The sequence below is a fragment of the Durotheca rogersii genome (assembly GCF_024521655.1).
Source record: "Durotheca rogersii strain YMJ 92031201 chromosome Unknown GGS23scaffold_10, whole genome shotgun sequence".
Classification (NCBI taxonomy): Eukaryota; Fungi; Ascomycota; class Sordariomycetes; order Xylariales; family Xylariaceae; genus Durotheca; species Durotheca rogersii.
In genome coordinates this window covers 852,553-866,445 of record NW_026251241.1, presented here as the reverse complement: position 1 = coordinate 866,445, position 13,893 = coordinate 852,553, and the positions used below count along the sequence as shown (strand labels likewise).

Below are 13,893 nucleotides of genomic sequence, written 5' to 3'. Positions count from 1 at the left end.
AGCAAACCCCCAAGTAAGCCCAGATGAGCGCATTCACACAGTAGACAATGGAGCACGCCGAAAGGCGAACCTGAGAGCAGAAATAGGAGGGGAGAGCGGCCATGGAGGGGTTCTAGCCAATGAGCACGGCGGCAGTTCCAGCGCCCCAGCGACATCCCACCCCTCTATGCAGTGTTACGTACTGAGGGTATCATTGAATGCCTCCTCTGTCGAGTTTGTGCGAAGGTGTGCCATGTACCGGCCAGGCATGCTCGCGGTGGACAGGTACTTGCCAAGGCCTCTCTCGCGTTGAGATGGTTGAGGATTGGCACCCCACTACCTCCATGTTACTCCCAGCGCGGTCCAGTGAAGGACCCCCCTCCCCCCACAAGGCGCCTGACCACCGCCGCAGCTCCGACTGTCCGGGAACAGTCGGGCTTTCCTTGCCGTTGAAAAAAAAAAAAATTGAAATTTTTCGAAATGTGCTGGTACTAAGAAAGCTATGATAACCAATGGGACTGGACTTGCGATGTTCTCTCTCTCCCTCTGCCTGCCTACTTCACTCTCTCTTCCCATACCAACTGCGAGCTCCCAGACACGGAGTCAACCTGACCAGCCTCCCAAACAATAGTTGCGAGATCAATTGGTCCGCCGTCCCTTTTCCTTACCTCTGTACACTATTTCTCGGACCGGGTTCGTCGCTCTCTAGAGTGCTGCTCCCTCAGATCCCCCCGGATCCCCCCCGCTGAGCTCACGTCGGGTCTCGTGCATTCTTTTCCGTGTAAAAATTCCAAAGCATTCTACGCCGTCTTGCCAGCTTCTTACGGGCGAACTTGTTTCTGCTTCTCGTCTCCTCTCCGTCGGCTCACCATGGCTCAGGACCCCAAGTCTGTCGGTACGCACAAGTCTTCCGCCCCCTCGCCTGTTGTACGGGCGTGTCCGTCCCATGTTAACAAGAGGTCTCGTGATCTAGCTCAACCTTCTGGCCAGGAGGCCGACGTTCCAGTGGACCCGCCTGAGACTGTCAAGGATGAGGCCAGCGCACAGGCCGAGGAGGACGCCGGGGAGGACGCCGGGGAGATCGCAGATGGTAAGGCCCGGGACCGAGACTGGCAGCCTCCGGGCATGCCATACTGCTGCCCATCTTGAACTCTCGTGTTACTGACTCCACCCAGCGTTGTTCCCCCTGACCATTCATCTTCCACGCGAACCCAACAAAATTCATGTTATGGTTAGTCTTTTTTTTAGGGGGGGGAAGGTTTAAGATGGCCCCTGTTCCGTTCCCGCGTCTGATCCTTGTGCAGGTCTCCCCCCAGGAGCAAGTCCACGAGCTGCGCCAGTCTATTATCGAGCTGCCTGCCGCTTTCCAATACTCCTGCTTTCACCTCGAGCACGCTGGTGAGCGAATCAATGACTTTGTGCAAGTCTCTGACGTAAAGGGACTCGGACCCGAAGCCGAGATACGCTTGGTCGAGGACCCCTACAACGAGAAGGAGGCTAGAATACATGTCATCCGGATTCGGGACCTGGTGGGGGCGGCTGGAGACCGGACCGATACTCTGCACGGGGTTCTTCCGGGAATCTCCCTCTTCGATGCGGTTACTGCGAGTGCCAAGGACACTGACAATGTCCAAGCCAGCGCCTACGAATTTGATGCCCCCGCGAATCCCTCAACCCTCATACCGAAAGCGGAGGAGCCCGCCCCGAAGACTATCAAGTCTATTTCCCTGTCACCGTGGCACCCGCCACCCTATCACTTTAGACAGAAGGGCCATCTGCTGTACCTCCTCGTGACCACCAACGAGGGGGAGCAGCACCAGATCACCTCCCACATTGGTGGGTTTTACGTGAACAAATCGTCGAATAGCAAATTCGACCCCTCGCCCCGAGCCGCACCCAAGGGCCATTCCGCGCATTCGTTGTTAACGCTCCTGTCCCAGATCTCGCCCTCGTTTGAGCAGTCGTTCGAGCAGCTCTTGCAATACAACAATGTCAAGGATCCCCTCGCCACCTTCCAGATGACAAATGCCATCCCTGCGGCACCGTGGTTAGTCCCTCCGCAATCGTCGCCGCTGTGCGCCCACAGCTCAGATATCACGAGGACGCAGGAGGGCTATCTGATTGCTGGCGTTGACAATACGGATACCTTACGCGACTGGAATGAGGAGTTTCAGTCGGCGCGGGAATTACCGAAGGAAACGATCCAGGATCGCGTATTCCGAGAGCGGTTTATCTCGAAGCTTTTCGCGGACTACTCCGATGCTGCCGCCAGAGGAGCGATCCTGGTTGCTCGCGGAGAAGTCACACCTCTCAACCCAACCGAAGGTCGCGACGCTCAGATCTTCGTCTACAATAACGTCTTCTTCTCCTTCGGGGCGGATGGGGTCGGCACTTTCACCTCGGAGGGCGGCGACGACGCCGCGCGTGTCGCTACGGGCAAGGACGTCAACGGGGTACGCACCGTCAACCAACTTGATATCGACGGGCTGTACACCCCAGCCACTGTGGTGGTTGACTACCTCGGCAAGCGAATTGTCGGCCAGACGGTCGTCCCCGGAATATTCAAGCAACGGGATCCCGGCGAGAACTCGATAGAGTACGGCGCGGTAGAAGGCAAAGAAATCGTGGCGGCCGACGAGCGCTTCGCGCCAACCTTCGAAAAGCTGTCCAAAGCGCTCAGGGTCAAGAAGCATCCTGTGTGGGACAAGGACGGCAAGCGGTTTGATCTCGAGGCAAGCGTCGAGACCAAGGGTTTAATGGGCACGGATGGCCGAAAATACGTCCTCGATTTGTACCGTATCACTCCGCTTGACGTCCTGTGGCTGGAGGAGAACAGCACCGCGGCCGAGAGCGAAAAGAACGACCTCGAGTATCCGCACCGAATGACGGTCTTGCGGCCGGAGCTGGTGGAGTTGGTCCGAAATCAAAAATGGACCGAGTGGGTCAATAAGGAGCTCGCGCGCCTGAAGAAGCAATCCAAGACCCAGGACGACCAAACGGCCGACAAGGAGAACGAGGACGCGGTACCGGCAGACGAGAAGGCTACGAGGGAAGAGAAAGCAGAGGGATCCGAGGAGCCGAAGGATGCTAAAGAAGAAGGCGCGGCGACCGAAGTCGAGGATCGTATCGATGCTTCTGAATTCCACTTTGCTCTCAACCCGGACGTGTTTAGCGGCCAGGTCCCTCAAACGGACGCAGAAAAGGAAGAGCTAGCTGCCGACGAGCAGGACGTTCGGGGTGCGTGCAAGTATCTACGAGAGTCGGTAATTCCCGAATTCGTCAACGATATCAAGGCCTCGGACCTCCCTTTCCCCATGGATGGCCAATCGCTCACCAAGATGATGCATAAGCGCGGCATCAACATACGGTATCTCGGTAAGATCGTGTCTCTTTGCGAAGGGCCTAGGTTGCTGCGTCTTCGGGATCTGTGCCTGCAAGAGATGATATCGAGAGCGTTCAAGCACGCTGCGGGAAAATACCTGCGATACTTGCCAATCCCGTTGTCCTCCGCTTGTATCGCCCATCTCCTCAATTGCCTCCTCGGAACTGGTTTGAATAGCAAACCTACCGCCGACGTCGACGAGTTCCTGAAGACTCTCTACCCCGACGCCGACCTCGCCTTCGTGAGCGTCGCGCCGGAGAGCCTCCGGAAGGAGGTTGAGGCTCAGGTCGCCCGGCGGTTCAAGTTCACCTTAGAGTCGGATTGGTTCAATAATTTCAAGCACCTGCAGCTTCTTCGCGAAGTAGCCTTGAAGCTCGGTTTGCAATTGGAGGCGAAGACCTTCGCCTTCACGAGCGATTCCGCTGCGCCGACCATCATCAACGGCATTAACGGCCACGGTAATGGCGAAGGCAAGAAGAAGAAGAAGAAGGCGAGGGAGGGCTCCCCATCGTCTATCGCCTCTACAGGTACACCGACAACCTTTACTCCGGATGACATTGTCAACGTCGTCCCCATCGTCAAGGATTCGGCTCCGAAGAGCGCCATATCCGACGAGGCGCTAGAAGGAGGGCGCCATTCCATCATACAGAACAACCGGAAAATTGGTCAAGAGTTATTACTGGAGAGTCTTACTCTTCACGAGCAGATCTACGGCATCCTGCATGCGGAAGTTGCGCGAGCATATTCTACACTGGCACAGATTTACTACCAGCTCGAGGAGAAGGACGCCGCTGTCGATCTAGCTAGGAAAGCTGTCATCGTATCAGAGAGAACCCTGGGCGTCGACTCTGCGGAGACGCTGCTCTACTACCTCAACCTCGGCCTCTACGTGCACGGATCCGGCGACAGCAAGACAGCCCTTGCGTACGTCAAGCATGCCCTTGACCTGTGGAAGGTGATCTACGGCCCCGACCACCCGGATTCCATCACCACCCTGAACAACGCGGCGGTCATGCTCCAACACATGCAAGCATACCACGAGTCCCGCGTCTGGTTCGAGCAGGCTCTGGCCGTATGCGAACGTGTGATGGGCAAGCAGTCACTCCCCGCCGCGAGCCTCCTCTTCCAGCTCGCCCAGGCGCTGGCCCTGGACAACGAGTCCAAGGCGGCCCTCGGCAAGATGCGCGAGTGCTACAACATCTTCCTCCACCAACTCGGCCCGGAGAATAACAACACCAAGGAGGCCGAGACGTGGCTAGAGCAGCTGACCCAAAATGCTGTCGCGATCGCCAAGCGAGATAAGGACGCCCAGGCAAGACGTCTGCGAGCCGGTATCAAGTTCCCTGCTAGAAATGTTGCCCTCGGCGGCGGCGCTGCGGCCCAGTCGGCGACGTTGAGTAAGCCGAGCTCGGATGGGCCAGACGCTAGAAGCATCGACGACCTCATCAAGTTCATCGAGGGAAATACGGCCCAGAAGAAGAGCACCAAGAAGCGCGCCGGTCGTACCGCGCCCAAGACTCGGGTAGGCGGCGTACCGTCGTGAAAGAAGGCCACAAAGGTTACGGGCGCGGGCGACGGGGAAAGTGGATGGTGCCCCGAACCGCGGCCGTGAGGGCCCGACGATCTTACCTTGAACGATGGTACGGGAAAACATGGAAACATAGGGTCTACTACCTCGGTTACATACCTACATTTTCGGATTCGGGGCGTCTCGGAGGCAAGATCTGCCCGCCTTTTTTTTTTATTTAAGAAAATTTCTTCTCGTTTCCCGAGACCCATTTGCATAGACATCGGAGTGGGTTTGCATTACGTGACATCGCTCTCAAGGGCCCCCCCCCTCCCCTTTTTTTTTCCTTCCCGCCCTTCGTCTCTTCTCCCTTTCCGGCTTCGGCGAGCTCCACAGGTCCGGTTGAGGGAAAAAAAAAGAAAACTTGATTATGTCATCGGACATCGGAACTCTCTAGGTGGAGGATAAAGGGAAGTCCGAAAAGAAGAAAAAAAACGCAAGACTTCTCGTGTATATAGTACTACTAGGAATGCATGTTCGATACACAAGGGGGGGGGCAGCGTCGGCTATACATACATACGAGACTAGAAGGAGGGGGAGGAGAGGGAACGGTTGTTGTTACTTATTACGATGCTTACGCGGAAACCCAGGGATGGGCGAAAAAAAGGGAGGGCAGGGAGGGAATGGGGGTCGCGGGTGTGAATTGCCTACATACCTGCGGTAATCGGCACGGATACACAGGCGGGCGGGCGGACAGACGTAGCTACGCGCGCGCGCGCGCGCGAGAGAGAGAGAGAGAGAGAGAGAGAGAAGAGGCGGGTGAGGGTGAGGGGCGGCCCCTATGTAGCGCTGTCGCTATCTCTGCCGCTGTCGCCGTGTGTGTGTTCCCTGCCAACCAGTTGTTTATGCCGGGCTAATACGAGAAACATCTTCACTCAACCCTCCCCGGCCATCCCCGCCCGCTGACTTACTTTGCTTGCGCCTACCGTAGGCGCGCACCCGATAGACGACAGAGGAGATGCCGTAGGCCACCACCTCCCGGCCGCGCGCTCATGCGGAAGCTGTGTTGCGTGCGTGCGTGCCGACGACTCTGTATAGGTATATCCACTACTTCCTGCTAGGACGGCCGGCCCCCCCGCCTGCTTTGCTTGCCGGCCCCGGCGCAGGCTCCTCCTGGCGGCGCGGGGCAGGACAACACGGCGTAGGCAGAGCGGGCCGGGGGAGGAGGCGGGGATAGCACACGGACCCGAGGGGCTGGGGCGCCCCGGAGCCGGCCTCGTCGGCGACGGCACGGTATCACGCGAGACGCAGAGGCCGGCGGGCCAGACAAGAGAAGACGCAAGAGTGCGGAGGGCAGGGCCGGGGCTAGAGGAGTCTGTATAGGTATATGCTATTTCCTTCCACCCGTCCGTCCTCCCTCGAGTGTTGGACACACACACACACACACACACTACAGACAGACAGTCGGTCGGTCAGAGTACCCGTCGCCCATCCATCCATCCATCCATCCATCCATTGATCTAGGGCCCCCACCAACATACGTACGATGTATTCGCGCGACGTGATGCGTCTATTACTGTACAGTGCCGCCCCCGCGAGTCCCGATACCGTAAGACATCCTTGGGAATCTGTGATAAGAGAGGCGAGAGGAGGCTCTCTGGACTTGTGTAGATGCGTGGGCTTGTGTGTTGGCACAGGTAGGATAGGGACGCCTAGGGAACGAGAGGTGGTAGCCCCGTCCCGAACGAGACCGACTGATTGACTCCCCTACGCGACGGGGGAAAAAAAATAGAATATGACATAGAGCCAGAGCGAGAATACAAAAAAAGGAAGAGCAATGATCCCAGGTTAAGCTCAGATAAGAGCCATCGCGCGCCATTTTACACCGTCTCCCTCTCTCCTTTTTGCCCCCCTCCCCGACTTCCGAACTTGCACCCCCAAGTGTGATTCGAGTTGCTCCCACTCCGTTACGCGCGGCAATGGTACGCACGCGCGAGAAAATCAAGACAAGACAGGTCTCCTCCCGCCCACACCCCCCGGAGGAAAAGAGAGAAAGAAAGAAGGGCAAAAAAAAAAGAACACCCAAAACGCCAAGTCTTGTACCTAATCATCGTCCCCACTCGCCTCATCGCCCTGCTGACCGACGTACAGACGTAAACCCATGAGCCCTTCGTTCGATCGAAATCGTCGTGTTGTTGTTACATGTCAAACCGTCCCGGACGCCTCCCGACCCGCATTCACCCTTCCTAGCCGGCCGACGGCCGGTCGGCCCGGGGAATAACACCCCAACAGGTAGATCAGACCGCCCGCGCGCACAGTAATACGCCCGAGGTCATTCCGAAACTCTCAAAAGACGTAAAGGGAAAACACGAGTAAAGAGAAAAAGAGAAGATGGAAAATGTTGGGAAGAAGAGAAGAAAAGAAGAAAAAAGAACCCAAATTTGACATAACACCGTCAACACCGTCGGAAGAAAAAAAATGCGGACCGAATGAAGGGAGGAAAAAAATGCCATGCTAACTAGGTGACAAGCTGTGTGGATACTGTCACGATGTATATGAGAAAGAGAGGGCAGGGGAGAAGAAAATGAGTCCAGAGCTCGCTCACGGCGCTTTCTGTCCGTTACCTCCCCGGTTCTCCTCGTAGTTCCGAGAGAGGGAGAGGCGGTGGATGCTCAGTGATTCTCATCTCACGCTCTGCCGCCATTGGCTCGGGGGACCAGGCCGCCGAAGTGTACGGGGGCGTGGTAGGAACCAATGCTCTGGAAGCCCCTGTATTATTGCCATCACCGTTAGCATAATTTCTCCCGGGGGGGGGGGTGTTGTCATACTTGGTCAGATCGAAGCAGCCTTCCTCTTCGTCCTCCTCGACGACCGCGGCCTTTTCCTGCGACTCGGGGCCCGCGCGGGCGGACCTGGTGGACCTGGTGGGGCTCGCAATCGGGGAGCGGTCGCCGGCGGCGGGCGGGGGGCTGCTGCTGCCAGGCAAGCCGCGGGGCTTCAGGGGGCTCACGTCGTATTGGATCGACTTCAGCGGCGTGCTGTTGATATCAGCGTACTTCCAGAACGGGGCCGGCGAGCTGGTCGGCATGTGCTGGCTCGGCCTCTGGGCCGTGCTGGGGGGTGCGAGCCGTGGGTGAACACGGTGAGGCGCCGGGGTCACGAATGAGGTACCTTCATCTTGGAGGTACGACGACGAGAGGGTCGGTGGGGACTGCGGGAGGGCTTCGGCGCCGTCGAACGAACTAGAGAGATCTAGCGGCTTGCGGCGCGGGAGAGGACTGCCGTCCTGGAAGCTCGCGGGCCCCGCCGGTAGGAACTTGCGGTCTGGTGTTACGTGGGACAGGTTCAGGGACGACTTGGGGGGCGGCGAAGCCGTTGGCGAGGCCTTGCGCTTGCGTGCCGATGTGGGCTCTCGAGCTGAAACGTCCCTGGGCCCTTGTGTGACGTAGCTCAGCTGGCTAGGCTGATTGGGAGACGAAGGGGCAGAAGAACCGCGATGGCCACCTCGTCCGCCCTTGTAGGCGACCTTGACCATCTCCTCGCGGGACTCGGGGACGATTTCCCACTTCATACCTTTGCCCGGCTCGTCCGTCGATCGCGGAGCCTTCATGAAGGATTTATTCAGCGACAGGTTGTGTCGAATGGAATTCTGGGGCCCAGTTAGCGCGGCGTCCTGCAAATCGGGCGCGGGATATGTATGTGTATATGACTTGCCTGCCAGCCGGATGGCGGTTGGTTCCTGTAGTAGGAGTAATGGTTCATGATGTACTGGTAGATGCCGGCAAGGTTCAACTTCTCCTCGGGGGTGCTGAGGATAGCCTGCGTGATCATCTGGGCATAGCTGAAATGGGGCTTGATGTGCTTATTCTCGTCCTTGCTCAAGTCCACATCGCTCTGGTTCATAATCATAGTTCCAGAAGAGCCGTGCGTAGGCGTCTTCTGCTGGGAAGTGGGGGGGCGGCTCTTAGCCGAAGGGGGTGTTCCCGGCCGCCTGTAATCGGGGGGTGCGGGAGCGATCGGCTGCTGGAAGGGCTGGCCGCGGGAAGAAGACGGCCTGGCAGCAGGCTGCGAGGAGGAATGGTCCGCGGACGGGACAGTTGGTAGGGCGGTCCTCCCCGTTTCGCGTACAGGGCTCGACCGCGAGGGTTTGATGCCTGCCTGCTCGAGGTACATGGGGTGTATGCGAAGGGGGCCGAGGCTTCCCGGCAAGACGAACATCATCTCGATGCCACCAATCTCGACGACCTCACCACTAGATAAGGGATGTGGGTCATCTGACTTCTTAAACGGGGCATTGTCGATCTTGAGTCCATTGCGGCCCTTCGCCTGGATGAACCACTTTCCAGGATCGGAATCGTAGTAGATGATAGCCGTCTGGCGCGAGAACGTCTTGGAGGGGCCCAGGTCGATATGGACGAAGTCCTTGTCGTTGGGGTCCTGGGTGGGGGGATGGGAGTGAGAGGGCTCGGAAGTTCTACCGATGTTAATCGATAAGGACTTGATGAAATAGGTCCAATCTTGCGCGGATATCTTGGCATACGCCTCTATATCCTCGGTCTTGGACTCGTGGATAGCATTGGCATGGTCCTTGCTAGCCTGCGTGTGAATGCTTCGCAAATGCTGGGTTACTTGGGTGATCAGCCGGTCGTCGTCGGTCGAACCGTCAGCGGCGATGTTGTCAACCGTGAGGCTCGAGCCCTCGTCCTCGACGGGTTCCGACTGGGGTTCCTCTACCTAAACATGCAGTCTGTGGTCAGCAGCTAAACGCGGGCAATGGGGCAGGCGCGGGCAGACGACGTACCTTCTTTCTGCGCTTCGCAGGGCGCAACGGCGAAGACTGGTCCAACGGGGTTGGGCTGGGACTAGGATCGCGGGCGCGACGAGCCCTCTGCGGTCGCTTCGAGGAGGGAGGCATGGCGGATACGCATTACTCGAAGGGAGGGGAAGGGGGGAAGAGAAAATAGTACGCGACGGCGCGTCTAACGGCGGGTGGAGGCGCCTCGAGGACAGACGGGTTATGACGATATACAGATGCGGGCGAGGGGTCGCGGGTAAATCAACCACTCGGCGCAAGTTGAAGACGCAGTCGGCAGTATATCGCGCGGTTTTTTTCCCCCCGTTGTCGCGGATGTGGAAGCGGCAGTGTGATCTCAACCGGGGAGAAAGATGGGAAAGATAGGTCGGGTTTTATAAGGGCGCCGAGTCAAGGGGACGGGGCGACCGCAGTATTGACGCGGGCGATGACAGTGAAGCGCGCCAGGGGCGGAAGGGCGGCAGTCAACGATCACACTGTAGAGGGTGAGGTTGAAGGGCGGCAGAATGGGACAAACACGGTCGGACGATTGCTTAAAAGTAAATGCGCTGGAAAGAGGCTCGGTCAGACGAGAGCGCCGCACGGTGGACTGCGCAATACAGTACGTGTAGGGCCGCAGTGGTGGAATGGGGATGCGCAACGATTTGGTGCAGATGGTGATTTTTACGTGCGTGCGTGCGTGCGTTGCGTGTGTGTGTGCGTGTGTGTGTGTGGTGATATTCAATATTGACTTGGGACCAGGTGAGGTGGTTTGTTTAAAAAAAAATAATAATAACGATTTAAAAAAAAAAAGGACGTAGATCGGTCGCGCCTCCCGCTTTGTTACGCAACTTCATACCAACTGAGCTCGCCGCAAACCCATCCCTGCCTGGCGCCTTCCCGCCTACCGAAGCGCGTCGCTTCCTAGATTATTTTAAAGTGCCCCCCCTCTTTTCCCTCTTCCCCAACCGCGATAGCTCCTCCCTTTTTTCCCTAGGTACCTACCCATACAGGCATATGATAAGCAGACAGATACCTACCTCCTAGATACCTACCTACCTCTAGTAGCTTACATGTACCTAGGTGTACCTTAGCTGTCTGTCTGTCTGTCTGTCTCCATGAATCAACAACTCTCTCTCCCTCTGTCCTCCTCTCCGTGCTCGTATTTATATTGCATTGTATTGTTTTGTTTTCTTGTTTCTTTTGCTGTTTTATTTACCTACGTATCTCCCTTGTACCGTAGGCAAATCGCCAGCCCCTCGTTGTCGCGTCGCATTGCATCGCATCGCATCCTATCGCATCGTCATCGCGCCCGTCCCCCCCCCTCCGCCTCCTCCAGTTCCCTACCAGACGGCAACAAACTCCACTGGGGCAATGCTATGCACATCTGCATGCATATCTCTATTTACGAACCGCGCGATCTCGTCAAACAGCCTTACTGCCATACATACCTCTCTAACTCATTACTACCCAGCTTAGCTTAACCCTCCACTCTATCTGCCAGAAGTGCTATTATTATAGTATGACATTGGTGGGTGATGTGATTTAATATTATTAGCATGGCCGGCGCTGTTGTTGTTGTTATTATTATCCGTCATTCAGCCTCATCCTTTTTTAAATCAACCGCCGACCCTAATACAATGCCCGTCTTGCTCGTGGCGCATCTGTGCCAGATATCTGACGTTTCCGCCCATCTGCCTCCTCGCCACCACACTGGCTCCGCAACTGCATCGAGAATCTTCCCATTTACGATATTCATATGCCTCGGTTCTCTCTATTGGTCCCGCCTGAATTCCGTTCCTGCGCAACATTGCGGAGCAAAACCCACTCCGTGCCTTACGCTATCTCTTGTCTTTCTTTTTCCCTCCTCTTTTTTTCTCTCTGTCTCTCTCTTTCGCCTTTTTTCGTGACGCCTTTTTACCAAATATTGTATGTGTGCTAGGGGTAAAAGTGGATGGTTTAACCCCTCCAAGTACTTTCGCATCCAAACTTGCCGTCTATCTGATCGTGCGCCTCTGATCGGCCGATTGCGAGGCTGCGTATGGGTCTTCTAACATGATTTCATCCTTGGGACTCGCGCCTCCGGCTCTCGCCCACCGCCTTACCGGTCCCGTCGTGATAGAAAGTACCTACGCTTCGGCAGTCTCCGTCGTCTCCGCAAGGGAGAGACGGCCTCTTCGTTTTACCCCACGATTACAGTAGGCGATTCTACCTAGGAGTAGGACTTAACGCTGCCGACATCTTCAAATTTCTCTACCAGACTCACTATGTACCCAAGGCATTTCCACCCCTAGAAGGCAGCCTTAGGAAGGCGTATCTGCCTAGCATGCGCGGAGATAAGAGATAGCAGCCTACCTAACATACCTACCTTCCCCTATATATACATACACGTTCCTGTAGCCAGAGCTTCGATTTACCACCCTAATAATAACCTCTTGTCGCTTAGTCTGGTCCTCAAGCTGACTGACATGACAGCTGATAGCAGCTGATGGGAGATGGCGTATACGGGCACTTATAGACGTAAGCTCGCTGTTGGCGTCGCCGGAGGCTGATCCGGTTCCGATAGCGTTTTGCCGATCTGATCGAAGGTACTCCGAAATCGCAAAGGGCCTGCGCTCGGGAATTCTCTTCAACTCGGCTGCTACATACCTATGCACTTGAGGTATCCTACCATGTGCCTATGCATGTTAGTTTAGTCGTCGAGTGGTGTTGGTGCATCTAACGCGGGTCACGGGCCCCCTTGAATATGACAACATGGAACGGAGACATACCCGTTTTTCAGTTGGCACCTTATTATTAGGTACCTTTCAGCTTTGGCTCGGGCAGTCTACAACGAGTATACTGGCTGACGCTAGGTACGTAGAATCTTTACCGCGCACAAGAGGACCTAGTCGCCCGTGTATACGCAGCAAGTGCATAACCCACGGGGCGACGATGTACCTAGTATATACCTAGCAGCGTTGCGTCGGCAAATATCGAGTCATGTTATCCACGAAGCTTCGTCAACATGAGTGTAATAGCGGGAAGCCTTCCCGTCAAACCCCGGTACGATCTAGCTGGCCTCCGATACTGGGCTGGTATACGTGGCCCTCAAATCTCGACGCCGCGCAGAGAACCGGGCCGTGGCCCTTAGGTGCCGAGGCCGAGCTAGTCAGGCTCAGCCGTGCCGCAGGCGCCCCCTCATTCTTAGGCAGACCGGGCAACCTGCATTTCGCGTCACTCCAAAACTGGGACATCCGATGCTGCCGAATTGCGGAATTAGTATCGTGCCATGAGTTGGTCCTGCTAAGCCTTGACCTGATGATTCCACAGCCTGCCCTAGCCCTTCGACAGGTGTTACAGCTACAGATCCATTGCTTTGAATAGCTGAGAGTTTTTGGGCCAGACTATTGGCGCCGTTCTTTATGTTAGAGATAAAAAAAAGTAAAAATAAAAGTAAAAATAAGTGGCAGTGGCCTATTCTCGTAGACGACCCTCTAGGGGCCGACGAAGAACGTTGAACCTATCGATTGGGGTAGGCTTGCGCCCTTTCTAAGTTTCCGACTGGGCTCGGGGAGCTGGGGTTCACGACGTCTCGCGGATTGGGAAAGAAGCTCGCCATAACGAGGGGTGCCCCGTTCACGACGATCGAACATGCGAGCTGCCAACTGGGAAGAGGTTGCATAACCTATGCCTTTAACTAGGGTGCGGCATGTGGGTGACCATTTCTTACTGAGATGAGATAGCTACGCGGAGAATGGCGTTCATTTCGGGAAGAGTACCCTGTCCCCCTCCCTCCCTCTTTCTTTCGGCTGTGGTAATAAGACATCTAGCAGCATGTCCAACCCTATTCCTGCGGGGTTGTCCCGGAAATGCAGTATCTTAGCTGCCGCTTCGAGGCCTCGATGCGGCGGAACAAACCACCGCCTGTCATGTAGGACATGCGTAGGTTATGGCATGTTTTCGGACCAGACTGCGCGTAGAAACCAAAGTCACGAGCAGCGTACCCGACACGACGATAGAGAGTCAGGAAGTCCGCTCATCCTAGCGCTGCCAGCCGAGCCGCGAGTTTTGCTGCCAGGGTCAGTAGGACGAATCAAGCAACCGGGGGGAGTCCCGGTGGTGGTGTCTCATTCACAGGCGGCGTATTGCATCGTGAGACTCGCAGGATGCGACATGGAGATGCGGAGAAGCCAAATATATAGGACAGACGCGTATCAGCCTTGCCATCAGCCAAGCCCAACCACGTATCAG

General features: G+C 56.4%; 2 protein-coding genes across 2 annotated transcripts; one reads left to right on the top strand and one right to left on the bottom strand.

The window, feature by feature from the left end:
• The first annotated feature begins 409 nt into the window (after positions 1 to 409).
• Positions 410 to 5,549, top strand: GGS23DRAFT_568638 (clustered mitochondria-domain-containing protein). The gene is made up of 4 exons (XM_051516409.1): positions 410 to 874; positions 953 to 1,069; positions 1,155 to 1,210; positions 1,284 to 5,549. The coding sequence occupies exons 1-4, from the start codon at positions 850 to 852 to the stop codon at positions 4,902 to 4,904; spliced, it is 3,819 nt and encodes a 1,272-aa protein (XP_051371896.1). The 5' UTR covers positions 410 to 849; the 3' UTR covers positions 4,905 to 5,549.
• Positions 5,550 to 7,468: 1,919 nt separating this feature from the next.
• Positions 7,469 to 9,900, bottom strand: GGS23DRAFT_57113 (uncharacterized protein). The gene is made up of 4 exons (XM_051516558.1): positions 9,670 to 9,900; positions 8,583 to 9,602; positions 7,697 to 8,517; positions 7,469 to 7,637 (listed from the first exon to the last, which is right to left on the bottom strand). The coding sequence occupies exons 1-4, from the start codon at positions 9,781 to 9,783 to the stop codon at positions 7,556 to 7,558; spliced, it is 2,037 nt and encodes a 678-aa protein (XP_051371895.1). The 5' UTR covers positions 9,784 to 9,900; the 3' UTR covers positions 7,469 to 7,555.
• Between the last annotated feature and the right edge of the window lie 3,993 nt (positions 9,901 to 13,893).

Excerpts from the sequence above, each read along its gene's own strand:
- GGS23DRAFT_57113 (XM_051516558.1), bottom strand. The coding sequence starts at position 9,783 with ATGCCTCCCTCCTCGAAGCGACCGCAGAGGGCTCGTCGCGCCCGCGAT. Across the intron at positions 9,603-9,669 it reads CTGCGAAGCGCAGAAAGAAG|GTAGAGGAACCCCAGTCGGA; the intron begins GTACGTCGTCTG and ends CTGCATGTTTAG. Across the intron at positions 8,518-8,582 it reads AACCGCCATCCGGCTGGCAG|AATTCCATTCGACACAACCT; the intron begins GCAAGTCATATA and ends ACTGGGCCCCAG.
- GGS23DRAFT_568638 (XM_051516409.1), top strand. The coding sequence starts at position 850 with ATGGCTCAGGACCCCAAGTCTGTCG. Across the intron at positions 1,070-1,154 it reads CGCCGGGGAGATCGCAGATG|CGTTGTTCCCCCTGACCATT; the intron begins GTAAGGCCCGGG and ends GACTCCACCCAG. Across the intron at positions 1,211-1,283 it reads CCAACAAAATTCATGTTATG|GTCTCCCCCCAGGAGCAAGT; the intron begins GTTAGTCTTTTT and ends ATCCTTGTGCAG.